At 32.1% G+C, this 26717-nt stretch overlaps 4 protein-coding genes and 4 long non-coding RNA genes across 13 annotated transcripts; 3 read left to right on the top strand and 5 right to left on the bottom strand.

Moving 5' to 3' along the window:
- Nucleotides 1-551: 551 nt before the first annotated feature.
- On the bottom strand, nucleotides 552-2442 carry LOC107360004 (protein atonal). 3 transcript variants are annotated; one of them, XM_089270204.1, is made up of 3 exons: nucleotides 1830-2442; nucleotides 1450-1567; nucleotides 552-949 (listed from the first exon to the last, which is right to left on the bottom strand). In XM_089270204.1, the coding sequence occupies exons 2-3, from the start codon at nucleotides 1544-1546 to the stop codon at nucleotides 669-671; spliced, it is 378 nt and encodes a 125-aa protein (XP_089126330.1). In that variant the 5' UTR covers nucleotides 1547-1567; nucleotides 1830-2442; the 3' UTR covers nucleotides 552-668. The 3 variants fall into 3 exon arrangements, with proteins under 3 accessions (XP_089126330.1, XP_089126329.1, XP_089126331.1); XM_089270203.1 differs by having other exon boundaries at nucleotides 1852-2428; XM_089270205.1 differs by having other exon boundaries at nucleotides 2170-2427.
- Nucleotides 2443-5632: 3190 nt separating this feature from the next.
- Nucleotides 5633-7544, bottom strand: LOC112538860 (uncharacterized). The gene is made up of 3 exons (XR_003082246.2): nucleotides 6699-7544; nucleotides 6202-6624; nucleotides 5633-6134 (listed from the first exon to the last, which is right to left on the bottom strand). It is a non-coding gene; the product is annotated as an uncharacterized LOC112538860 (long non-coding RNA).
- Nucleotides 7545-7833: 289 nt separating this feature from the next.
- LOC149094375 (uncharacterized) lies at nucleotides 7834-11028 on the bottom strand. Its single transcript, XR_016200957.1, has 3 exons — nucleotides 10716-11028; nucleotides 9130-10014; nucleotides 7834-8202 (listed from the first exon to the last, which is right to left on the bottom strand). It is a non-coding gene; the product is annotated as an uncharacterized LOC149094375 (long non-coding RNA).
- A 62-nt stretch (nucleotides 11029-11090) lies between these two features.
- Nucleotides 11091-14150, top strand: LOC107360325 (uncharacterized). 2 transcript variants are annotated; one of them, XM_089270200.1, is made up of 4 exons: nucleotides 11091-11681; nucleotides 12012-12155; nucleotides 12252-12625; nucleotides 13724-14150. In XM_089270200.1, the coding sequence occupies exons 3-4, from the start codon at nucleotides 12412-12414 to the stop codon at nucleotides 14023-14025; spliced, it is 516 nt and encodes a 171-aa protein (XP_089126326.1). In that variant the 5' UTR covers nucleotides 11091-11681; nucleotides 12012-12155; nucleotides 12252-12411; the 3' UTR covers nucleotides 14026-14150. The 2 variants fall into 2 exon arrangements, with proteins under 2 accessions (XP_089126326.1, XP_089126327.1); XM_089270201.1 differs by lacking the exon at nucleotides 11091-11681 and having other exon boundaries at nucleotides 12341-12625.
- Nucleotides 14151-14175: 25 nt separating this feature from the next.
- Nucleotides 14176-18226, bottom strand: LOC107370752 (uncharacterized). Of its 3 annotated transcripts, XR_016200955.1 has the most exons (5): nucleotides 17777-18226; nucleotides 17475-17696; nucleotides 16291-16711; nucleotides 14959-15078; nucleotides 14176-14884 (listed from the first exon to the last, which is right to left on the bottom strand). It is a non-coding gene; the product is annotated as an uncharacterized LOC107370752 (long non-coding RNA). The 3 variants fall into 3 exon arrangements; XR_001570702.3 differs by lacking the exon at nucleotides 14959-15078; XR_016200954.1 differs by lacking the exons at nucleotides 14176-14884; nucleotides 14959-15078 and having other exon boundaries at nucleotides 16040-16711.
- Nucleotides 18227-18947: 721 nt separating this feature from the next.
- LOC149094374 (histone-lysine N-methyltransferase SETMAR-like) lies at nucleotides 18948-19901 on the top strand. Its single transcript, XM_089266215.1, has one exon. The coding sequence runs from the start codon at nucleotides 18948-18950 to the stop codon at nucleotides 19899-19901; it is 954 nt and encodes a 317-aa protein (XP_089122341.1).
- Nucleotides 19902-21356: 1455 nt separating this feature from the next.
- LOC149094373 (uncharacterized) lies at nucleotides 21357-22692 on the top strand. The gene is made up of 2 exons (XR_016200956.1): nucleotides 21357-21948; nucleotides 22369-22692. It is a non-coding gene; the product is annotated as an uncharacterized LOC149094373 (long non-coding RNA).
- An 802-nt stretch (nucleotides 22693-23494) lies between these two features.
- Nucleotides 23495-25851, bottom strand: LOC107368880 (uncharacterized). Its single transcript, XM_015936771.3, has 3 exons — nucleotides 25642-25851; nucleotides 23814-25565; nucleotides 23495-23742 (listed from the first exon to the last, which is right to left on the bottom strand). Exons 2-3 carry the CDS (start codon nucleotides 25065-25067, stop codon nucleotides 23611-23613), a joined length of 1386 nt encoding a protein of 461 aa, XP_015792257.2. The 5' UTR covers nucleotides 25068-25565; nucleotides 25642-25851; the 3' UTR covers nucleotides 23495-23610.
- Nucleotides 25852-26717: the final 866 nt, after the last annotated feature.

Raw genomic sequence — 26717 nt, 5'->3', positions numbered from 1 at the left:
TTTGCCACAATTGAAGACGGTTGAAGTAACTTAAGATGTACTTACCATAGGAATCTCAAAATTTCTGTTTACCTTTTCTTGTTGCTTACAAATTTCGTCTTAACTTTAACATTCTATGTTAGTTCAGGTCAGTTAGGGTGAAAGAGATGCAGACAGGGTTGGTCAGCACAAATTGTTTAAAGCATAATTTTCAGTTCGGTGTGGGGGTTATTCAAATTAATTTGGATCACACTTTAATGAGTACAAATGAGACAGACCGCTATAATCAAATTAACAATTATCAAACCAAAAGTCTAATTTTTAACAATCATTGCAATAATTACAATTGCAAAGTTAATTTAGATCCGACTAATTGCTACTGTTATTGAATTGTAATTGATAAAGGCTAATTGAGTATTTGAAATTTGAAATTTGCTAATTTGAAAATAGAAATGTAAAACAATTGAAAAGCTTATCCAACTCATTATTTCGACCAATAAATGAATTTCATCCCTCATTCATTCTGGCCATGTTATAATAATTTTAGTCATATTTTTATGTTGTGATGTTTCATATATTGTGATAATTTATTGAATAATTTACATAACTTTGATTACATATACAATATTTAATATTACAATACAAAAATATTTAAAAAAAGATAAAAATGATGTAAAATAGCGACTTTTTTATGCACAAGTTGAGGTTGGCGTTAAATTTCCAGTAGGTAATGCATCACTCATTAATATAAAATTTAGAGAGGCTATATATTTTTGAGCCATTTGAAGAGTTTCATATTTGGACAATTTACGTTGAGTATCTGGTACAACACTTCGTAACATATCAAAGGCCACATTAAGACTTTTCATTCGTTTTCGTTCCCGTGCATTTGCAGCCATACGACGTTTCTTCATGGTCACTGTAGGCATTTGTTTACTTTTGTGAGTTTTACTTGATAGTTCAGTTTTGCCTGATGAAATAGTAAAGAAAAGTGAATTTAGAAAAATATCCACAAAAAATGTTGACCAAGAAAACCTCTCTTCTTAACACTCAAAATTGTTATTGTCCTTTTGCTTTGACCTTAGTTGCTCGAGAAGGCGTAAGAAATATTGAAAGTCATTTTGTTAAACTTCAAAATTACATATTTTGCAATAAGAAACTGACCTCTGTCCAGTCAATTCCTTCACTTTGCTCTAAATTAAATCCGTGAAAACATGTTATTAAATATCAACTGTAGCTCCAAGATAATACTAGGCATTTGGCATTTGATTTCATGATGCTATTAGAAGGCTATTTTCATTAACTCAACAAACTTATCAAAATGAAAAAGTCGATGACTTGATGACCTAAAGATTACATGAAATGAATGTTGACTAAAAAAACTAAGTTTCAATATTTCAAAGGTAAGCGATAGAGTAAACAATTGAGTTTAGAGATGAGTTTTGAGGCATTTTTAAACATTCATCTTACCTTTGATCGATGATGAACTAGTTGAAATTGTTGAAAGTTGAGTTGATGATGAAAATTGGGTTGAAGTTGAAAGGGTCGATGATGTTGTATCTTCCATTTTTAACCAGTAATTCAATTCCTTGTTTAAGTCCATATTGAAAGATGAAATTTTGAAATTATTAATAAATAAAAGATGAAACAAAATACAAGAAAAATAATAAACAAAAAGGGTAAAAAAATTGAACCAAATGAAGCAAAAATACAAAGCAAATGTAAAAAACGGTCAACTTGTATCACAAAGGTAAGTCTGTATACTAACCAATGTTGATAAACTAGAAACAAATAAACATAGGTAAGAAGGGAGAGTTTTAAGGGACGCCTTTTTGTACTCCTAATGTTACCTGATTGGTTCAAAATGTTTACCTGTGTTGGAAACCTCAGGTAAACAAGCGCCATCTTTGCCAGTCCCTCCATCGTTCAACTTAATATGAAACTAAGCATCATTGTAATTTGTAAGATTGTTTCAATGATAACTAAACTCCTCAGAATAGCGTATCATTTGGAATAGATTTTGGATGAACATTTGATGAAATGATAAGATATGAATTGATCATTATATTTTTTTGTTGATTTTTTAAGCAAATTGATGAGTTGAGTCAGAAAGATGAAGAGTTGTAGGATGGTTGGACTCGTCATGCAAAGTTGACTTTTCATCATTATCATTATCATCATCACCTTTACCTTGTTTACGTGATGAAGGTACTTGAAAAGCTTTCACTTTTCCTCCTTTTCAAGGTACTTCAACATATACAAATGTAACTAATTTGATTATTGTGTTTGGTTCATCTTGGTGATTCACTTGATTGGTCAGATTAATTAGCAGACAATTTTTTGTCTTGAATTCGGACTTGAACAATTGGAAAAATACACAAGTAACAAACAAAAAATTAAGAGCTGTAAAGGTCCAAGAAGTTTACTTTTGGAAATTTTTTACTCTTTTTTACTTTTAAAATAGACTAGAAAATGATTTGTAAATAGAGGAGCGCGCTTTTCAAAATGGTAATTGTTTGCATTGAATTGAATTTTGCAGTTTAAGCAATTGAACAAAACAACCACTCAAATTAATCTTATTTACCTGAATTTGAAATGAAATTTTCGTCGTAAATTTGAAGCCTCTGCTGTTTGAACTCTAATTGACTTGTGCAATAAGATTTTTTAAGTCGAGTTTTTTCAATTTTTTCAATTACTGATATCAAAGTAAAGTTGCTTCAATCTTCTACACAAGAAGAAGTCAGAATTTTTACGATTACATTGTTTGTCTATTTAGTGCTATAAATTTTTGAACTGGATGACTCTCGATGAAATATTACGCCAAAGTAAATTTTTATTTAGCGGTTGAATGGTGCCTGTCAAGCTGGAAAGTCTAGTCAAACTTTTCGCTTTATTTTGGGAAAATTTGTTCAATCCTTTGCATACTTTACATTGCTTATTTATGTTACTTGAAATACTTTTTTACCAACTCATTTAATTCATCAACGATTATATAATCATGCTTTGATATACAAAATTATTTATTAGTTCAAGTTTGACATCGAAGCGTTTGTTTTCCAGAGACGGTTCCTTTAGTGAAGGGACGTTTTATCTGGGTAAGTTTCTTAATGGGTTTATTTATTGTCTATCATTTTTTAAGGTAAGACTTAAGGGAATGATAATTGTAAGTGAAAGTAGGTAACTCAGGTAATATTGTCACAATGTTATTCAAGTGACCACAACAATTAAGTTTTCCTGTTGATAATTTTACCCTTAGTTTCATTGTATTCACTTGAACAGATTCCATTTCGGAGGAAATGGTCGGTGAGTAAAGCAACAGGTTAAAGAGTTTTTTTTCAATTTCACTTGCTTTTTACCTTTTTTACGTTTTTTACTTTTTCTACTTTTTTAACCTTTTTTACGTTTTCTTAGAGGCAAAGAAGATGAAAGGTTGAGATAAAAGATGAAGGAACAGATTAGATGGTCAAGATTGTCATTTAAACGGATTTTGGAAGCTGGTAACAGAAGCAATGATCAACCAAAATGATTTTCAATGGATCAACACATTATTTTGGATTGGAAGCAAAATTTTGATAATTTGACCAATTTAATTTCATGACGGCTTTACTAGACGTGTTGATGAAGCATTATGGTTTAACTGGAATAATTGAACGGACAACTTTGATGACAAGAAAATAAACTGGAAGAAGAAGCATTTTACTCTTTACCGTTTTGACGACACTTTTAACCAACTCGGTGTGATTGGCCTGAAATAGATAATTAATAGTGTTCACCTTATCATTGTCTATTTAACCCGATATTTATTATTATCATCAAGTGATCATCATCATGATCATTCTGACCATTAAATTGAGTTAAACACGTAAATCTTCAATGTATTTACTCCTTTACTTGTAATACTTTACTCTCTTCTTTGGTGGTCAACCGATTAACTTTTAGTCTGTATTGCGATATAATATTTACTTTAACCGACAGTTGAATTGTGGTTAACAACAATTAAATTATATCTTCTTCTTCTTCTTCTTGGTTCAACTGAATTACATTTCCAATGAATCAATTGTTGCCCTTTCATTTCAATTTAAATCAATGTAAATAAGCTAATAGGTTAATAATATTAAATAACATTGACCTTTCAACCTGAGAAACAACAGCTTCTTAAAGGTTCATCAACATCACTATACAATTTGATTTGCCGCTCACGGATCATCATTTCCATCATCAACATCATCTTCTAGTTTACCTTCATCTTTGGCTCAAAAATAAGGTTAGTAAACCCATCAAAATGTCAATAACAGTAAACCACGCTTAGGCCTGAGACTGCCTCAGGTCATTTCAATGTTAACAACAAAAGGCAAAGTCTCTCTGTTAGTTGATTGATCAATAACATTTGCATTGACCTGAATCAAAGGTATATGAAATGCTAATCAATCGTCTAATTGTAGCTACTTCAGTTAACATTTATTTTCGTATTGTTGAAGACATCAAAAGTAATTGGCAGTAATTAAACAGTTTGATACATCTCGAGTTTGCATAGCACAATAAATATTTTACCAGAATTGAAATTTACAGTGAAACTCAAGCGATGCCAAACACTCATCACAATAAATTGCTGTTAATAATCATCTAAATTTAGTAGCTATTGGCGTCTTTTTTCAATGTTCAATAATAGTTAAAGGCTGATCAGAGATCCATAGTTAACCGAGTTTAAATTTTGATCCCAATAATCAATCTTTTCAAATGCAATTGGTAATAATTGCTTACAACTTGATAATTGTAGAGTAACACAATTACAGTTAATTTACACCTAGTAAAAAATGTTTCAGCTTAACTTTCATTGAGTGTTGAAGGAACACCATTGAATGAGTTAAAGTAATAATGAAAACATCAACAGTATTGTTAGAGATGAAGTAAAACAAGTTGATCCAGAAAAAGGTAAAAAAATAATGATGATTGAGATGATGTTCATATTGATCAGTTAAATTCATCCGTAATCATTGAAAAAAATACCAACTAGGAAAAGAATACCAAGTTTAACAAAAGATGAGGAACATTTAAGGTAAGATAATTTCAGAGACTGTTGTTGGTGAAGAAGTAAGAAAGGTAACTTGTTTATGTCTTTTATTTTTACCAAATTTTTGAAGTAACCACCAAAAAATTGCTCCTTTCCACTGAACAAATTTCACAGCTTTTCACCATTTCAAGGTTTATATCGTTAACATTGCTCCTGTAATAGTCGTTGCTTGTGTTCAAGAAGCTAAACAATGATCATCTCTTTTCAGTTAATATCAAACACTTTATCATCTTCATTTGACTTGAATATTCCCAACAAACGATCCAAATCAAGGTTAACCTTCAACCTTTATGGGTTGACCAACCCTAGAAACAATATATGGGAATAAAGTTTACAACCAAATAGTAAAAGGTTATTGTTGGGTGAAGGTGAATTTTGATGTCTAAAGTTGAGTAGCAATTAACAGTTAATTAAATATCGTTTCCATTGAAAGTGTCATTGAATAAAGATGATGGTTGTGTTAATCGACTTTAAATTGTTTACCAATGATAAAACAAAATGGGAATCTCATGTTTTGAGGTTTAATGATTGTCCAATAATGATAATAAAAAGCCCATCAGTCGGTCATCACTTTCGTTTTTCAATTTGCTTCTTGATCCATCTTTATTGCCATACAAAATCGATTTAAATGTTGAAGTCCAAGATGATATATTTTGTTGATTACTAAATAAATAATAACAGCTAATAATTTTCAATCAGCTCAATCGAAATGGTGAAACAAAAATTGAGATATTTCAATAGATAACTTTACCAAGTAAATATTGCTCTTCAAAGGCAAAATAAAAATCAAACATTCAACAGGTTAACCAAATATTTTTTTTAAGTAATTCGATAAACTTGATAACTTGATTAAACAAGGTAACAAACAAGTGTAAACTTGGTCATTTCATATGCAAATCAGGTTAACCATTGATAAAAACAGAGGATCGTCTTTCACTTGAAATACCCAGTAATATAATGGTCATTCACCAAGATCTTACACTTAACTCGTAATGTTTTCATTCCGAAACAATGTCAATGTTTATCTTTAAATTGTATTATTTGGAGACAATTTAACACCAGAATGATTATGATCAATACAAAACTAGAAAATAAAGGAAATACAGAAAGGTTAAAAGGTGAATTTGAATTCAATTGTAATCGGATTATACCTAATTTGGTTATTGTTGTAAACCGTTATGATTAGACAGATAAACCAGAACTATTCATTTTTAATATAATCAGCATTGATCCCATTGTTAAAATGGATTCATAAGCCTTTCACTTTTCACTTTGACGGGACAAAAAGGATGAGATGATGTCGATAATAACAATAATAGGTTGTTGTGACAAGACAATTTTGAAAATCCTTTGAAATTTGAAGTTAACAATAACAGCAACAATAATCAAGGTTAATCACAATAATTCATAAATCCATTTATAGCCAAAAAATTAGATTAACCAGTCGGCAGGTTAGAGGTTGGTCACAACATTGAGCAAATTATATCGATTGATTGAGCCGAAATTGAGCCGACAAATTTCATTGTTATTTATCAATATATTATCATATCAATATCTTTAGGTTCATGAATTACCTGAATGAAGAGAAGAAAAAAAGAAATAATGAAAAGTGAATGAAAAAAAATGTAATGGTGATGATGATATTTACCATTTATCATGTTTTGAAGCTTTTAAAATTAACCTTTTAGTTTGTGGTTGAGGTGAAAAGAAGGAGTAAATGGATTTCCTAGTTTTTTGGTTAAAGAGTTGAAAGGATTGAAACGGAAGATGATGTAGTTGGTGATGATGTTGACCCCCTTCGTATGGTCAGTTTGCTTTCAAGTGAATGACAAAGTGAATTATGATTACTCAGAAAATATAATAATTTAAAATAAACTTTTGCTTCTTCACTTTTTTCATCATTTCTTCTACTTTTTCCTTCCATTTCTTTTTGCTTGTTTCAAAATCAATTCTTGTCCATTGAAAAGCAATTCATCATAATTTTCATTTGTTGAACATTGTTACTTTACAAATGATCATTGTGAATGACCAACAAGAGAAAGTTTTACTTTCTTTGTGAAAGAGAAAGTAATAGGCCAAGAATGAGGACCAAAACTACCTGGGGTTCATCAATGGACATGGAAATGGCCTTGGCCTTGGTGACTCCAATATGTATCTCTGTATGAGATCAAATGTTGATGGTGATGATGATGTTCAACTTAATGTGTTTGAGAAGCAATAACGATGAGCATCATTTAATATTTCAGGCTTCTTCTTCTTCCTTCTTTATTTTCCATCGTCTTCCTTATCGGCCTTTTTTTGTGTGTTAAGGAACAGGCTAATAGATGTATGTATCTCTTCATTTATGCTTAAACCATACGAAATGTTCAACAATTGAAAAATGATTACAAACTATCATCAGCTTCACATGATAATCACGAGTCACTCTGCAGGTCACATTTACAGTTTAACTTTTTTTGGTTGATTGTCCAATCTTAGACTTTCATATCTGTAACTGGAAAATAACAGAACTGAGTTAGTTGGATCATAATTAGTAGTTAATTAGCTTATTTGAAATGTTTGGCTTTTGTTTCAATTTGGGAAAAAATACTTGACCAATCACCAGTAAGATAATGTTTTTAAAACATAAGATATTAATGAACAAAATTGATCATTGCAGATAACTGCTTAGTGAATAATCAGAGTTAAATTGTCTAATCTATTCTGTAGTGAAAGAGTTACAAGCATTTGATTAAAATAGCAAAAGATTGCGATCGAGAGATAATCAGATGTAATAAACTTACAAGCTAAAAGAGTGTTTTCGATCAATGTTTGCATTTGTTTTTTATGTAAAAAACGAGTTGAAAACAAAATAGATTGTCAAAATTTTACATTTTAGCTTGTAAATTTCTTTCTTGCAATTCCAACAATCCTTTGAGTTAACTAAGGTTACTTTGATGAACAGTTATCATCATGACAATCGATTGACAAACGATATCTGATTGCGTCCTCTTCATCTCCAGAAACATAAAACTCGGCTAAGGTTTCATCCTTTTCCTTGTCTTCATCTGACTTTCTGGTCATCCCATTCCTTCGGCTTCTCATATTTTCTTTGTCTTATAGATATATGACGATAAAAGTGATGATGAGAGGATAAGATGTAAAGATGTTGACTAAAATGATAAATGAAAAGAAAGGAGAAAAATGACATTAATAGACTTAATAACAGTTATCGATATGATCTTAGTTGTTTGATTTTATCAATTAGGTTTGATACCTTCAGTACAATTGATTATTTTAATTCAATTTTCTGAGTATTAAATTTCATGAGTGATTGGAAGACAGACCAAACATTATCAACTGTGTTAATCAACAACTTATACTCACAATTGTCAGAATTTCTTAAAGCTTGAAAGGTTTGTCAGTTAATCAAAGAAACAACTGAAAGATCATTTTCATATTCAATAGCATTGTGACTTTTGGCTATTATTAGTGTAATGCAAGTGAAAGACTGTTAATTATGGTATATATCAACATTTTAATGGTTGGATAATTCATTTTACCTTTGGGATAACATTACATTAATGTTAATTTGACTAACAAAATCTCAGTTAATGGTCTATTGGTTTAGGTTCCCAAGAAAGATCATCAACTGATATAACGCAAATGAACACGAATAATCAAACAGGTAAAGTCAAAGAAGGAATCAACTTTTAATTAGCTAATATTAGTGGCAATGCAAATCACGTATTGTTAATTTGATTAAAGGTAAGTAGCAATGATGGTTAGTGCAAGATTAATAAATATAAATTTCATCGTTTTCATTGAAGAAGCAATCATTAACAAAGCTATGGGAAAATGAAATCCTTACTTCCATTTCAAAATGATTTTTTATTTCAACGGAAAAAATGTCCATCAAGTGTACATCTCAGTTGATGATAACCACTGAGTTATCTGAACTAACACTCACTAACAATCTTCTTGTTTTATGCAAGAAAATTGTTATTTAATTTGTTCGACAAGCTTGTAGCAATTTGCAGTGTTATTCAATTTGGTCAGTTTCGGTTTATTTCAATTATAGAAATGGATTCATTTCTTACCATCCTAGAGACGATAGTTTCTTTATAGACACTCATTGGGCTGTTTTAAGATTTTGGGCTCAATGGACTGGTTTGTTGCTGCAAAACGCTTCAGAGCATAACCATCAAGAGCACGAGTCACACTCTCCTCATCCTCATCTTTATTACCATCATCATCAGCTCATCTTATTGGTCCCATTATCATTATTACGCGTGCTCATCATAAACAGAAATACTAGAAACAAAAAGAAACGATCCTTCGCTTAACCCACTTTCCATATGTTTACCTTTATTTTTTTGTCTTTCAACCTTAATCTTATTCTTATTCGCCATTTTCCATTTTATTTTCTTGGTCTTCAAACTGTCTTGGAAATGACAAATTTCATGCTTCCGTACCTTCAGCCAAAACAATATCGATCAATGACCCGCAAGTTGTATAGCGACCTTTACCATAGGTTGTGTTCAATACAGTTTCCAGTTACGAAGACAGTTTCAAGGTTTAAATGTGCCACAATCAAAAAGTCAGCCATCTGATTAATCCGTTTGCAAGAACCATTCTGATTTGAATGTCCAACAGCAATGTCCAGTCTTGAATGGCGATTTATCAAACAGTTCATCAACATATTCCCCACAGGTAAGGTCAACAAGCCGATATCGGTCAAACAAAAGAGCTCCAATGTCCAAAACAATTGACAAGTGAGTGTGAATGATTTATTAACAGACTCGCATTGAAATCCAAAAACTTTACTTGAGATCATTTTGAATGGGTAAATAGCACCTTGGCTGTGAAAAGAGCTTCATTTGCTTTTTGCACCTATTCTCAGGCAAACATTGACTCTTTCATTAACCCACTTTAATCACTAGAAGTCCTTAGAGAAGCCATTATAACACCATCCTTGAATCCTTCTAATAGTCAAGAAATGTAAATAAAAGGTGATTTAGAGAAACATATTGATTAATCGAGTTAAATATTAACATTTGAAGGTTGCTAATAATAGAATTTAAGAGAGAGACCATTAAAGGTATTTTAGTTTGCAAGTTGATCATAAATAAATGTCAAGATTAGTAGTTGAAATTGTCTTAACGATATCTTCAAACTCCTCATTTAAAAATAAAGAAGAAAATTTTACAGTTTTCCACTTTTTCACCTCAAATTATACACACTCTTAACACCATATCCACCTCCACTTTCACCTCCTCTTTCATTCACCACCATAATCATCATCATCTTCACCTTCACCTTCCATCACCTATCATCGTTCTCAGTATTTTGAACTGTACACCACCAAAAAAGGAGGAGTAGCAATCGTTAACCTTAATAAGATTAACTTTCAACAACTCCTACCAAAATTAGCCTAAGGTCAACGAGAAACAATCAACTTTTAGTCGAGAAATGCGAATAGTCGGAATTGCACTTGCAAACATACTACATGTAACTGTACTGGTGAGAATATTTAAATTTCATCTTTTCGGTCATTTCTTTCTCACATAGACAACAAAACGACACAAATTTGATGCTATGATAACTGCTAATGTTAATAGCTGAAAGACTATGTGAACCTAAATGATTAATCAGTGTCAGAATCAATGTAAGTGTCCATACATACCTTTATAAAACAAAACATAATTCCAACAGCATGAGTCTTTCCAAATTCAAAATCAGCTTGAAGATAATCGTTGAAATCATCAATTTTTGAAATACCGTAATAATTTACCATCTGAACGTCTTATGCAAACAACAGCGTATCTGTTGACAATGAATTTTGAACACTTGCCATGATCATTAGAAGTTCATTCAATCAATTATTTTGCACAATGAGATAGATTCACTGGTTTGTTAAAAAGATTTGACTAAACTGTTCATTTTACACTTTCAACAATAACTGTCTAAAAAAGTCTAGCCAACATGGCGCCTAGACTTTGCAGACTGGAATAAGATTTGACATTGTTACGCATTATCTTTGTCTAACTCTTTAAGCCAAATCTTCTAGCAGTTTCTTTCCTCTGGTGAAAATTATTTTTGATTTTTTCTTGTTTAGGTTTTCCTTCTTCAGCCGTTCAAATCCTGTAACCTGCCAAGAACTATAATTTTAGTAATATTTTTGTCCAAAATCTTGGACAGAAGTGGACAAAGTGTTTCCCTTAAACAGTATAATTTTCAACATAAAAGGAAACAGCTATTGTAATCATCTTTCATCACCTTTCCATCGACACCGCTTGATAAAACCAAACTAAACCTGGACATTAAAATTTGGGTCAAGTACAAGCAACACTTTCTGTTTTACTTTCAATTGAAAGAAACCAAAATAACGGGATAAAAAGTGAACAATCAACCCAACAATGGATGATGTTTGGTTACCTTTCTTGACACACGCCATCGCAAAATACCTCTTTTTATCATCATCATCATCATTTTAATACGCATCATTTGGTATCATCTGCCGTTTTAATCATTACCATCATTATTATGACTTTTTGACTATCTACATAATAAATGTTTAAGGTTAAAAAGGCCCAACAGTGCTATTGACAGGTTAAAAGATGGACAAGTTGGATTTAATGGAAAATAAAAGGTAAAAATAAAATACCAATGAAAGTAAAATTACACATCAACAAACAGAGACAACAATGTTACCACTTTTTGATTGTACTTTTTTTAATTACAATCATGATTATGATGGCAAAGATGAAAATTTATTCCAGCATGACGAGTAAAGTTATGTTAAATCCTCCTCCTACTCTTCATCTCTCCACCTTAACCTCCTCCTCGTCTGAATGACTCATTCCTTGTTATTGCCATTTTACCCGCTAAAAGACAAATATAAATGATCAATTAATAACTTTGCATTTTATCAAACAATCTATCTGCGACTTATTTCTAATTTATGCATTTACCTTTTCAGGTTAACTCGATAATTGCTTGAATTATCATCATAAACAATCTCAAGTCTTGCATTATTATCACCTTGGGTTGGATTGCATATTAAAATATATTCTGGAAGACGATGGTAAAGGTAAAGATGGCGCTTCTCGGTTTGAAAACACAGGTAAACATGTTGTTCTATATCCAATCAGGTAACATTTGGAGTACAAAAGGCGTCCCTTAAAACTCTCTCTCCTTACCTATGTTTATTTGTTTCTAGTTTTTGAATATTGCTTGGCGTCTGGATGCAAACTTACCTTCAATCTACAAGTTGACCTTTTTTTACTTTCCTTTGTATCTTTGGTTTAGACTCGTTTCTCAACTTTACTTTATTTTTTACCCATTTTTTACTCCTTGTGTGTATCCATCATTATTTTTGAATGTCTCTGGCTTTGGCACCATTATTCAACACCAATATGGAGATGAATAAACATTATTGGCTCAAAATGGAAGATGAAACCAGTACATCGTCGATTTTCTCAACGTCCACAGAGTTTTCAACCACTTCAACGCAATTAACATCATCTGAATACTCATCATCCACTCAAGTATCTACAATCTCAACAACAACGTCCAATTCATCACCAATTAAAGGTATTGTCAAAGTTACTTCAGCTTAATTAACCCTCAAATTTATTCAATATTAGAGAGTGAAGTTGGTCAACTAAATCCTCTAGACATGTGCCTTTGCAAATAGTTATTTGGAATGGATCTAGTTCATGGTTATCTAAAATGAATTTAGTGACTAACTTGTTTATCAATTACTCGTCATTGTTAATCATTTAGAAAATAATTGAGTATTTCATTCTGTTTATACTTACTTGATTGATGAATGGACTGACAGAAAAAGTTCTTAAAGCGTTTAGTCTAATGACCTGATTGCGTTTTCAGTGTCAATTATGTGTTTTGCATCCAAAATGTTGAGGATTTTTTTGTGAAAAAAAGGATAAAAAATGAACTCTTTTTTAGCTTTGAGCAACAAACCTTTTCTTACAATGTTAGTAGCAATCCTTTTCGGTAAACAAGTTAGCCAAGCTCATCTTGAGATGACAAACATCGTGATCATTGAAGCTAAAATTGGGAGAAAATCAATTTGTATCTTTTGATTAATATTTAACTTACTCAAATGTATGTGATACTCAAATTGCTTATTCAACAATTATTCTAGTTGAATATTACTTAGATTGCATGTCAATGAAAGTGGTTATTCATGTGAGGTTTAGCTTTTGACTGAGATTAATTGAAAATAAAATATTAACCCTTGGATATCTTGTATGGGACAGTTAACAGAGTAAATAAGGTGCTAACAGGTTAAAGGTTAATTGCATGGTTTCTTTGATCTCTTTTGTTCTTGCCATTACTTGATTGATCACTTTAAATTGTTGAGCGGCCTTTGTATTGTAATAACATATCTTGAACATTTTCTGAAACTTTCTGTCTCGTTCTTGAGTATCTTCATTATTTTGTACAAGACTTGCTGTTACTGAAACAAAGTAATTGTAGTAATTGTCATTGTAAAATGATCGATATGGATCCATAGGTGTATTAAGTTAACAAGTTAATTCAAAATGTCTAATAATGTTCCCAACTGATGACCATTGTCTCTAAATTTCTGTTAAAATGTTGAAACACTCAACTCAACTCATTTTATGAAAAATTCTAATTGAAACTTTTTTCTACTTTGTTAAATAGGTGAAAACGAAAGCTTATTATCAAAATTGAGTAAATCGCATAAAAGTAAACAATTACCATCGACAACTACTAAGAAGCGACGAATGGCTGCAAATGCTCGGGAACGAAAGCGAATGAAGAGTCTTAATGTGGCCTTTGATATGTTACGGAATAAAGTCCCAAAGCTTCCCGATGCTAAAAGACAATTGTCCAAATATGAAACTCTTCAAATGGCCCAAACTTATATCGCATTGCTCAATGAAATGTTGGTTTCCGATTCAATACCTGGCAGAACCTTAACACCAGCTTCAACTTGTGTATAAAAAGTTGATATTTTACGTAATTTTTATCTTTTTTTAAATATTTTATATTGTAATATTAAATATTGTATATGTAATCAAAGTTATGTAAATAATTCAATAAATTATCACAATATATAACTTCAAAATACGACTGAAATTATTACAATGAAATGAGGGACAAAATTCATTTATTAGTTATTAGTATTAATAGTTGAGTAAGCTTTTCAGTTGTTTTACATTTCTATTTTCAAATGATTTTCAATTAGCCTTTATCAATTGCAATTTATAAACAGTAGCAATCAGTTATGATCTAAATTAACTTTGCAATTGTAATTATTGCGATGATTGTTAAAAATTAGACTTTTGGTTAGGTAATTGTTATCAATGTTAATTTGATTATAGCGGTCTGTCTCATTTGTGCTCATTAGAGTGCGATTCAAATTAATTTGAATAACCACACAAAATTTCAAAAATTGTTTTAAACAACTGACCAACCCTGTCTGCATCTCTTTCACCTTAACTGACCTGAACTAACATAGAATGTTAAAGTTAAGAAGAAATTTGTAAGCAACAAGAAAAGGAAAACAAAAATTTTGAGATTCCTATGGTAAGTACTTCTTAAGTTACTTCAACCGTCTTCAATTGTGGCAAATTGTGGTGAATTGTGTCCATCCTTGGTGATTCTTAATAGATATTTCATCGAAATTTGTGGACATTTATCATTGCTTTAGTTTGAAATGGCAATATCTCAATGGCTAATTGTATCAACAGGTAGCTGTTGAAGTTTCCTTTTGTTTGCTTTCCATGGTTAATAATAAATTGTCCTTTGATCGCTGACATAGTTGGAGGTCGGTGGATCTTTTCAGCTTTGAATTGTGACCTATGGTGAAGTAAAAAAAAGGATAGAGTTAACAGTTGAATTATTATGTAAATAAATAATGAATAATTGTATACCAATTGAGCTGTTATTGACCTGGGCTCAATGACAAGGTTAAATGTAGAAATGGATAATAAGACGAAGACGATGGCGAAGATCAAGTCAAGTTGTAATCATTGAGCCGATCAATTGTGAGCCTTGATAATTAGAGGCAAGAAGATGAAGAAGATAATTGGTGAATTAAAAGACGCGTAACGAAGTTTATTTTTTGTGTAAAAAACACAATTAAATGACAATGATGAAGTGGATGATAAAAAAGGCAAGTGACTGGGTTTTGTGAAAAATTGCGGGATTTGTCAAGTAGATTAATTATCATAACTCTGCAAATGTTCAAATTGTATAATGCATGTACAAATTTTAACTCATTCATTGAATTAATTAAAATCTAAGTGCTGCTGTTTCATTTTCTTCGCATTTCTTATAACCTTACTCGTGAAACTTTCCCTTCTATTGCTGCTGACCAGGGGTTATGGGAATTGGTTACTCCAAAATAACATACTTTTGCAATATAACTAATGAAAGTTGAAAGAACAAGTAAACGCAAGTGACTTCAATCAACTTCAATCAGTAAGTAGCGATGAAATTACTAATTATGGTAAAGCTACTTCTTGAAAGCTCATCTTTTACCGTCCATTTACGCAATGTTTCAAGCTACCGAAAATTTTGACATTTCGTGATCAAAATTAACAGTTTGGGAGTGTTGATTTGGTTTCTTAACTGTCGATAGGAACTTTCACTTATTAACCTTGATCTACTTTAGAAGCAAGAAACTCACGATTAGCTGACCAGTAATTTGCATTTGAAATATCTCAATGGGATATTGAATTGTTAAACGCGCTGTGCATGATATCTGGAAGATAACAAAAGGAACTGAAAAATTAAATTTAAAATGCGTTAAATGATTGTCTAATGGTTGACTAATTAGTTTTATTTCTTAACGAAATTATTCAGCTTTAAACCACTGAATTGAAGATGTAACTCGATTAACTAAAACATTTCTGCAGTGGATATACTCTCAAAGTAATTAGTTGATGGTCGGCCGGTTTTTTGATGAAACAACTCAAATAATCAATTAGACGGCTAGAAACTTATCAAGAGTAAGGATTAAAATTCGCCCATTTAATGATTGGTTTTGAGACCAAAAAGGCTAAAAATCAAACGAAAAGAAGAAGATAAAAGTGCTTCAAAACAAGATGATCTTTCAAGCATATCAATCTAAAGCACGAGCCACTCTTTATCATCCAGCTTCATCCCATTGGTCTGATCATCATTTACACGCGCAATATTTATTTTCATCGCCAGGTAAGAAGAAAACAAAAAGACGTAAATAGAGAAGAACCTTAACCTACTCTCCATATGTTTATCTTTGGCTTTCAATTGGCAATATTCTTATTCTTTGCTCATCATTGACAAACTGCTTGGTCCAAAACAATTCCGTTCAATGACCCATAGCTTTATTCGAGTTCACATTTTGTTTCATCTAACCCATTAGCTTTTGCCAGTTTAATTTGACTTAATAGAGGCTTCGATCTTCTTCTCTTGACGGCTTTGGTTAAAGTCCAGTGTTGAGCATTCCCTTAATGTATTAATAAATATTACTTTGACCGCAAAAAAGTCAAAAGTAACCGTATAACCATACACATCGAGATTAGGCATAAATACTCCTACAAATGGATCCAGGAAAACGGCTATTCTTTGTGCATTTGACCTTTACCTCTTTCTAGAGTCGCCTTAATGAACAGGTTCAAACAGTCATTAAAAGTTAACAGTCTATGAAAAGTAAGAAAAAAAGAGTTAGTATTCAAACAAAAGATGGGACCAAAGATGTTGACATGAATGTAAAGTCTAGTTGACTAAATAATGTCCATTTTGGAGAGTCTCTATTGTTACTTGAAATTGTTTTCAAGTTTAACAGTTTTTTCCTCTTTTCAAATAATGTACCATTGTTTCTCATCACCTTTTCTTCCTCCTCCTCTTCACCTTTCGTCACCTTCATGATCATATAATTTCAACTTGAGTTTAAACAGCAAATATGAGAGGTCAAGTAATTGGCATCGTTAAAATTAGATTAGTGCTCTTACCAAGTAACCTTAAGACCTTTGCAAATGACCTCAACTTCTCGATGAAATAAAAAGACAAAATGTACGATTTAACTTTAACATTCCGTTATAAATATATCATAACATAAGTTAAAAACTGACCACAGTGACTTTCACTTTGTAATCCCTAAATATTACCTAAACGCATTTTCCTGGTTAGGTCATCATATCAACCTTACCATTAGTTAGTGGTAATATTTTGGAAGCATCTTTTTTGGCTCATTTTGAAGCTAAAATAAAGGTGATGATGAGATAAGGAGGAGGAGGAAGATGTGGTAGGAAAAATAAAGGTGATGATAGAGATGATGAAATGAAGAGGACACAGAAGTCAGTTTGTCTGATTAGATATTAGTCTGTAAAGTCTATGTAATTTACAGACAAAAATGAAGGCAAGAAGAAAAAACCAAAAGATGAAAATTATATTTAATAATTACTTTGTCTTTTTCTCTGAAAACAGTCTCTTATCACCTTTTATCATTACCATCTCAATGGCCGTCGCTCTTTTCCTCATCGTCATCTTTGTCATCCATAACACCTTGCCTCACACCTTGCTTTATATTTGGGTCAACAAAAGGCTTTTTTTGTCTTCATCATGTTCCAAATTTCAATTAATCTGCATGAACACGCACAGCAAGATCAAAGGCAAATGTTCCAATCTGTGGATTAAAAGAGATTTTGAAAGATTTAATCACATTTGTCCGACATTTGACTACTGGTCAGTCGCTATTTTACTTACTTAATTAACTTGATTTATTCACATTTTTGACGTTGTTACTGTTTGGAAAACTGTTAATGTGTAAACATCTTAATCTTGATCTTCGTGTTAGTAAAATGTTGTAAGCTCTTCGGTGAAGATAATTTTGCTTTAAAGCTCACTGGAATAATCACAATCCTTAATGATTTACTCAATTAACACTTTTGTTTGATCAGTTGTAACGATGATAAGTGGTGAAGTGACTATGCGAAAGTAACTAGAGAAAGGATTTTAAAAGAAATGTCGTCTTCTTGTAAACATTTGATAAAGTATAGATTAAAATGGCTAACTGATAAAATAATCGTCTGCAATCTTAAGTCTTCTTTTCCTTACTAGATGGCCTAACCTGGCGACTTCTGAGACTCCTGAAAACTAACGATCAGTTAATTGGCTTTTATCATTTAGTTAAATCTTTTAAAACATAGTTTCTCCATTAACAATTGCTTGATTATATCAAAACAAAAGGTAAGAGTAGTAAACGTTTTTTACTCCAACAATTAAGACAAATAATCTTATCGATTAATCGTTAACCTTTTCAATGCAACATCAACTTTGCCTAGAATTGGATTTTCATTGATTGACTCTGTATCTTTATTAGCTTTACTTGCACTCAATTGATTTGTTATATTCAATAGGATTCAATTGAGAACTTGATTTAATCTGAACAATCTATTTCTAATTTACCTTCAATTGACATTAATCTAGTTGGAACTATCGTTAAGACGGTTTAACTGCCTAAAAGTAAGGCCTAACTAACAAATGAGTTTTGACTAGTAAAGGTATAATCATGAAGCTCATTCAAGTCTTGATCTTTTTCAACTTTAATTGTTTATTAATTTCTTTCAATAACATTGATCATTGTTACCATTGAAACCTCTCTTTTTAAAATATAACAATTGCAACAATCAGAGGCAAAGCTTTGTTGATATTGTTATCAAAAGGTAAACAACGTTCAAAATATGATTCAATTATCTAATAAAAGAAGCAAATTGCTAATATTAGGGGCTTAGGTAAGTCCCGATTCTCGGTATGTTAGAATGGTCTAATAAAGATGGCGCTAACGTTAAATCATAGTCAATATATAATAGCTTAATTTTCTGCAATTTCATTAATTTTCGATCTAAACCTAGTTTTTAAAAGCCAAAAATCAAATATGGATCCAGTTGAATACAGATCAGCAATAAAGTTTCTTTTTCTTGATGGGTTATCTCTAAGTGAAGTGAAGACAAAGTTGCAAAAAGTTTATAGTGATAAGTGTCCAGCTCCCTCAACTATCGATCGACTCTATCGGGAGTATCGTTTAGGTCGTACGAGCGTCAGAGATGAGCCTAGATCGGGCCGACCTCTCGAGATCGACTATTCGAAATTGATCGACCCTGTAAGAGAACTAGTCCAGTCTGAGAGAAAAGTTTCTATCGAAAGTCTAGCCTCAAAGTTCAAGGTATCTACCTGGACTATGCAAAAAATTTTAACTGAGGACCTTGGCTTAAAAAAGCTCTCCACATCTTGGGTTCCTCACAAGTTGACTGACGCTCACAAATGCAAAAGGTATCAAATGTCAACTGAAGCTTTGGATGTCTACGAACAGCAGCCAACGACATTTCTCAAAGCCCTAATTACTATGGATGAGACATGGGTGTATACCGTTAATCCTGGTATTGGAGCTGAAGCTGCTGAATGGGTATCTTCGAGGTCAGAGCTGTCGAAGCGCATCAAAGTCAACCAAAATACGCCTAAAGCAATGGCCTGTGTCTGGTGGGATTCTGAGGGGATCCTGCTGATTGAGTGGATGAAAAAGGGTGAAAACGTGAAGGGAGAAGAGTACAGAAGGCAGTTAGAGAAAGTTGCATCGATTTTGGAGCAAAAGAGACCAAATAGGCCACGTAGAAAGCCGCTCTTCTTACAAGACAACGCGAGCTGCCATAAAGCGAAAGAAACAATAGCTAAAATCGCAGAATTAGGTTGGAAAACTGTATCTCACCCCCCTTTTTCACCAGACATGGCCCCCAGCGACTTTTTCCTCTTTTCAGCGCTCAAAAGATTCTTAAGAAAAAAGAGAGGACACGTCTTTAGACGAAACAAAGTCTGCCGTCGAGGACTTTTTTGAATCGAAGCCTCCCGAATGGTACCTTTATGGCCTAGCGCAACTTCCTGGTAAATGGCAGGCCTGCATAGATGTAGAAGGAGACTACTTCTCAAAATAAGCCAAAAAAGTTAGTCCTTCATACCGAGAATCGGGACTTACCTAAGCCCCTAATAAATTGCTTCGCATTGAAAGCTGGTCATATAAATAGAGATACAATTGAAAACGAAATTGAAAATACAATCTAAATTTAAGGATTTTCATCAATTCTCAGACAGTCATTTTAATAACAATATCTCAATATGTTAACTACCATCACTATTGATCTCAATCTAAACGGGATATAATGGCTATAATCAAGTTAATTAAATTTACTTGTTAAGAAGCCGGCACGAGGATTTAACACATTACCTTAACTTGGTATTAATAACAATGTTTGTCTAATTGTTGCCTTACCTGTGAAAATGTATTTATATTAACAAGACCAAGATGGCGACAGTCAAGATGAAAGGTTAACACCAATGTGAACATGATTGATTGAAGTTGAGCTAAAAGTGAGAAAGAAAGGGTTAGGAATTAAACTTAACTGGGTTAATCATTTTCTCATTAAATACAAGCAAATGGGTTAACAAAATGTCTTTTACACTTCATTTCTCGTTCGGACCTTTTAGCCTTATTTTGGTCTCATTTGGGACTAATTTGGGTTTCAGATCTTACAGCTTGTAAGAGTTACTAATCATAACTTTGAAACATTTTTCTCACTTCTTACCATGTCACTATCATTATCAGCAACTTTAACAATTCTTGTTAGTAATTTCCGTTAATTCTTGTTTTGTATTAATGAAAGTCTAACAAGAAAATGCATGTATTTTCATATAATGATAATGATGAAGTTGAAAAATGAAAAAATAACGAGTTTTGGGTTAAAAGCAAAATCATCTTTTTTCAAGCAAAAAAGCTACTCAACGAAAAAGGTAAGATAATTACATTACTTTTCCTAACATAATGATATTAACAACAGTTGCTATTAGTATTTTTGTAATGATTAACTCTGCTCATTGTCAGCTCAAAAGAGTGTACAATTAAATGGCGAATTAAAGTGCATAACTAAATGTCTCTAATTCATTTGGAATGGTGAAGAAGTGCAAATATTAACCGAAACCTTTATTTTGTGAAATTTGCTCTATTTGTAACTGTGTTATATGAGACTAATTAATTAGATCAACTCTTAGAAGCCAATTCAATGGTCATCAACAAATGTAATTGAACAATCAGCTTACCTTTGGTTGTTAACATTAAAATAACCTTAGGCAATGTTAGGCCTAAGCGTGGTTTACTGTTATTGACATTTTGATGGGTTTACTAACCTTATTTTTGAGCCTAAAATAAAGGCGAAGAAACAAGAAGGAAGATATTAGGGAAGATCACAATGGAGATGATGAGAAAGCAAAAGATCCTGTGATGATTCGTGAGCGGCAGATCAAATTTTACATTGATGTTGAAGTTTCAAGAAGCCGTTGCTTTCAAGTCGAAAGGTCAACTTAATTTAATATTATTAACTTACTCACATTTATTTAATTGGCGTAAAGAGGAAAAAATAAAATTGTTTTGTAGACTATTTTGTTTTTTGAAAATATTTTTTCAATTTAAGTACAAACCCTTTAGGTAGAGCTACTCTTATTCATATGAACCTTGTTAACACGATGTTACCGTTTTCTTGCAAGTTTCAGTTACTCTTGATTCAGTTTTACCACCAAAGAAGCTAAGGAATACCAGTATTATTAATACTTTACATATTTATTTTAATCATAATGGTTAAGTGATTATAAACATTGGTTCCAATTTTATGTTCAAAAAATGTTTACTTGATGTATCTTACGGCGATCAAACCTGCCAATCATCTTGTTCAATTTTGGTCTAATTTTTGCGAATGTCACCGATCAGAAGCAAGAAACAAATCCTGACAAATAATCATTGGTGATTAGACCAAACATGAAGGTGTTAATCATTGATACATTGAAACCAAGTCAGGCTGGTTTGGTCACGAAGAAACCAGAAACTAATAATTATGGTGCGTATAAACCCTTTAACATGGTTTTTAGTTGAGCAAAGCAAGACTATCTTTTCCTGTCAGTTTGATATGTAATAACAGGAATAAGAGTCTAGTAGCAGTTCATTCCTTATCAATTCAACTTTATTTCAACCAGAATTTAGTGATTCCCTCATCTTTTTCGTCCTCTTCTTCCTACTTACACTTATCACTTGAATCTTTTCTTGACAGCAAGAAGTCTTTGTGTAAAGCAAAGGTAAAAACGAAACAAAAGATTTTTTCTCAAGAAAATCTCTTTTTTGTCTTATGTGCTTTCGCTTTTACCTTTAACACTTGACCAATCTTTATCCAAGCGAAAGTACAATAGACAGGAAAACTTATATTGTTGTGGTCAACATGATTAACATTATCTTAACTTTTTTTATACATTTTCACTTGCAGTTATCATCATCATCATCAAATTCACCATGGTTGGTCAACTTGTCGAAGAAACTGGCGCAAGGAAAAGTTAAAAATGACGATTTTTTATTGTATTTGTCAAATAATGGATGGATAATTACAATTGATTGAGATTAAGGTTGAAGTCTGTGATTTGTACACTATGCCATCAGATAGTTTCTGGCAAATGTTGATCCAATTTTTCGTTAAGTTGCTTCAATTGGTCCATTAATTGTCTCTCTTCTTGGCTAGTTAAATCTTTTCTTATACAACAATCACAATATTGATTGTCTTTACAGTAAACATATTGTTCTGGGAGGTTGGAAATACTTTTCATCACAAAATATGTTTTAGTATTACATTGAGTTCGATAGCATTCTTCGTCATTTTGATCATAATTTGTTTTATCCTTACTTGTCTCAATATTGGCACAATGATTGTAATCAAATAACGTAGAGATGAAAATAATTGAACAAAAGAATAGACTTTTTCTGAACAAAAACATGATCACAATTCCAGATGAGTACACAAGCTGGGGTAAAACACTTGAACACCAAGATTACTAGATGATCGTTAAATTAGTAAATGCTTTCAACTAAATGACTATCAAAATACATGACCATCAACATTAAAACGAGTCTTGATATTTAAAGTGAGAAAATGGTGTAACCTTGGCGATGATTAACCTTAAGAGAAATTAAATTAAATTGATTTGGCTGAAACAATGATTCGCATTACCTATCGATAACTTGACTAAATTACTTCTCCTGTTTTCATCAGCCTTCTTTGCGAATCAAATTAACTGATAGATGAGAATAAAATTATACATTTAGTCTAGAAAATTGTGATAAATGATTTTCAAAAATATTGCTTCTAATTTCGTCTTTCTAAATAATTTAGACTGAGTTATCCAAGGAAATTAATCTAGAAGGTTGATTTATCTGTTGAAGGTATTCATCATTCATAAAATGTTTACTTTCCGATGGATTGTGAGTTTAGCCTCGAGTAAATTGATGATTAATAAGACTTTCCATTGATTTTCCACCAAGGTTAATGAATTTTTCTCAATTCAACGGCTTACCTAACCTTAGGTTTTTAAGTTACCTTGATTAAAGCTGTTCGAGAACCCTTTGATAACAAATAGTTTATTTTATCTTTATGAAGCAATTTAAAGATTGATTGATTATAAATCTCTATTGAGTTAATTTTTAATGCAAATACAGAACCATGATTTGAGAACAAATATTAATGCTTTTTCGTTGTCTTTTTCAAAATACGATATTTTTTCTTTAAATCTTTATCTCTTGGATTTCCAGCTTCTAAAGTAGTCTTCAATTTGGAAACGTGTTTGAAATGTCTTCGCTTTTTAGTTAATGCCTAAAATTTAGAAAATAAAAAAGAACAATTAATAAAATTGAAAAGTGAGAATTGTCATAAATCGTAGTTACCGTTGTCATAACAATTTTCTTTTCTTTCCATGACTGAATATGGGATTTTATTCGCTCATTGTTGTAGAAGGTATTGTTTTGTAAACGTTTATCATCTTCTGTGAAGAAAAATCTTTCATATTTCAAAAGTGGATTTGATACTTTGCTATTTTCTCTGAACTTCATTTTTTTGTTAGATTTATCCTGAGCAGATTCAGATTTGCTTGAATCATCTTTAATAGATTTCTTTTTTTCAGCTTTCTCAGTCATCTCTTTCGAAGCTTTGGCCATAGGCTTTTGGACATTAGACTGCTCAAGATCAGATTCATCTTCATCCTCATTGTCCTCTTCTTCATCATCATCTTCGTCCTCCTCATCCTCGTCCTCATCATCATCAGAATCTACTTGCTCTGATTTAGAATGTTTTTCTTTTTTGGATTTTTGTCTAGAATCAGAATGATCTTTCTTCGGGATAAACTTTGCTTCAACAGTCGAATCAACAGCTGGTCGACCAAACAATTTAGTTAAACTAAAGGATTGTCCATCAAACTGATCATCGTTGAAATCTTTTTTGAAAGTCTCACTAATCTCATAAAATCGTTCTTTTGAAACTTCGGGTTTAGAGTTTTCTTCTTCAGTATTTTCTGGAAGCTGATAAGGTTCGAGTTTGTGGACTTTGCGTATTTTAAACTTTTGTGATTCAGCCTTGGTTGGATCATAACGTGGAATAATGATTGAATTATGTTTCGATTCCTCTGGTTGATTGTATTTTCTTTTTAAAGGTTTTCCTAATACTTCTTCAAGAATATCTAATTGTTTTTCCTCTTCCTTTTTTGCTTCATCTTGTTCATGTGAATAATCACCGTAGTTGTCTTCGTCATCAATGAATCTTTCATCTATTTTAAATCTAGGATCATGAGCAAATCTTGATTGAAGTCCGATTATCTTGGACTCATTAGAATTTTTGAAACGTTTGAACTCATAGGATTGATCACCAGCGAATTCTTCATTATATTCATTGTATTCATTGTCTTCATCCTCAGCAAACAGTTTTTTGGAAACAGGTTCTTCTTTTACCAATGGGACTGGATTATCAAAAACAATTTTCTTGTTCAAAGCTTGCCCAGATAAGGAACTTTTAATTAACTGTTTGGCTAGTTTTTCTTGTTCAACTTTTTGAGTTAAAGCTGCTAAACGTTTTTGTTCGGACTCTTGAGCTTTAAAAAGAGGGCATGGGAATTTCTTCAGAACAGGGTCATTAGAATAGTCCTCCATTATTTATATTGAATATTAGATGCTGTTTTACAAGATTACAAAATAATTGGTGAAGCGATCAATCACTGTCAGAGTCACTTTCAGAAGAGCTACTACTGGAGTCGGATGAATCGTGTTCACGTTTGTAGAATAATACGTTCAATTGGACTTGTTGAGCCTCTTCTTCTGATGATGAGGTTTCTTCCGAACTGGAAGAAGAGGAAGAAGAAGAAGAATTAGATGTATCTCTGCGTGCAATTGAATAACCAGAAGACGTGGCAACTGACGATCCCGAAGAACCTGATGACTCAGACGAGGAGGAACAGTCTTCAAGTCCTTTGTTTCTTTCAGCTTTAACTTTTTCCAGAAAATTCTGAATAGCGGGTATAAGTTCGCTTTCCACTCTTGAGGTGTTAAGTTCAGTTCTCGGTCTTTTATGAGAGTTCTTTTTAACAATTAACAATGAATCAGGGCACGATTTAGGCTCAAAGGATAAAAGATCTTTAGACCTGTAGCTCACTGGACAGTAAAAAAATAAATAAAACAATGGTATAATAAATCATGTAATTTAAAACAATAGAATTAAAATACTTACTAATTGATTCAAGTAACAAAATTTCAAAATGAGCGAAATATGAGTTTAACCATGTGCTTCAGGACAAAAACATATGATAACAAACAGAACCGAATGGCGGGATAGAGAAACTTAAAGATGAAATAATTTTTAGTTCAATAGATATTGGATGACCAAAAATTGCGAAAGGTTGAATAACATCAGAATCTGACCAGGCACTATCATAGGTTAACAAACAAGTAATTTAACAATTTAAGTTGCTCTAAAATGTGCGACTGATTCAATCGAGGGAAGTCTCTCGGAGTCTCTATTTTTTTAATTGCCCAATAGATGGCGTTCAGGATGAGTTTCGTGAAAAAATTTGGTTCCATAATTGAACGAAAGGCTATCCAACAAGTAACGTTTTACAGGGTGTAACTAAAGTTCGTGTAGGTAGGAGGGCTTAAGAGAGGGAATCAGTTTCTGAATCGAGAAATTAAAGCAAATTAAAATTGGTTTCTACGCAGGGGGAAATATTTTTTTGCCTCCTACACGAACTTTAGTTACACCCTGTAAAGTTCCTGAGATTTTCCTGCAAAAAGCCGATCGGGAAAATTTTATACTAAAAGGCTCAGTTATTGTGACCGCACAAACCCACAAAGTCCCAACTCTTAATTTGCTAAGCTGGGACCGGCTTTTTTCCACCACATCCACCACTTTATCCACCACTTTTTTCCACCACATTTTTCCACCACTTTTTTCCACCACTCTTATCCACCACTTTTTTTACCGTTTTTTCACCCTATTGTCCACCATATTGTCCACCACCCAATCTAACACATCCACCACATCAACCAAATCAAACATCATCACTTTTTAGTGAGACTTTTCTCAACAAAATTGTCCACCAAATTGTCCAACACTTTCATCCACCACATTTTCAAACAATTTTTTATAAGATTATGCACCACCCAAATCAACCGAATTTTTGACCACTATTAATCGCCATAATATCCCAAAAGTGGGTGTGTTAGATGGTGCAAAAGTGGTCAAAAATTCGGTTGATTTGGGTGGTGGACAATATGGTGGACAATAGGGTGAAAAAACGGTAAAAAAAG

The sequence above is a fragment of the Tetranychus urticae genome, chromosome 1, assembly GCF_039701765.1.
Source record: "Tetranychus urticae isolate SD_2017Ah chromosome 1, NJAU_TeUrti_SD_1.0, whole genome shotgun sequence".
NCBI lineage: Eukaryota > Metazoa > Arthropoda > Arachnida > Trombidiformes > Tetranychidae > Tetranychus > Tetranychus urticae.
The sequence above is the reverse complement of the archived record's forward strand: the minus strand, read 5'-3'. Positions and strand labels throughout refer to the sequence as shown.

Coding starts and splice junctions, on each gene's coding strand:
- LOC107360004 (XM_089270203.1), bottom strand. CDS start 1,902: ATGGAGGGACTGGCAAAGATGGCGCTTGTTTACCTGAGGTTTCCAACA. Junction 1,568..1,851: donor ACCTGAGGTTTCCAACACAG/GTAAACATTTTG, acceptor GACTTAAACAAG/GAATTGAATTACTGGTTAAA. Junction 950..1,449: donor TAGTTCATCATCGATCAAAG/GTAAGATGAATG, acceptor CTATTTCATCAG/GCAAAACTGAACTATCAAGT.
- LOC107360325 (XM_089270200.1), top strand. CDS start 12,412: ATGTCTCTGGCTTTGGCACCATTATTCAACACCAATATGGAGATGAAT. Junction 12,626..13,723: donor CAATTCATCACCAATTAAAG/GTATTGTCAAAG, acceptor TTTGTTAAATAG/GTGAAAACGAAAGCTTATTA.
- LOC149094374 (XM_089266215.1), top strand. CDS start 18,948: ATGGATCCAGTTGAATACAGATCAGCAATAAAGTTTCTTTTTCTTGAT.
- LOC107368880 (XM_015936771.3), bottom strand. CDS start 25,067: ATGGAGGACTATTCTAATGACCCTGTTCTGAAGAAATTCCCATGCCCT. Junction 23,743..23,813: donor AGAAAATTGTTATGACAACG/GTAACTACGATT, acceptor TCTAAATTTTAG/GCATTAACTAAAAAGCGAAG.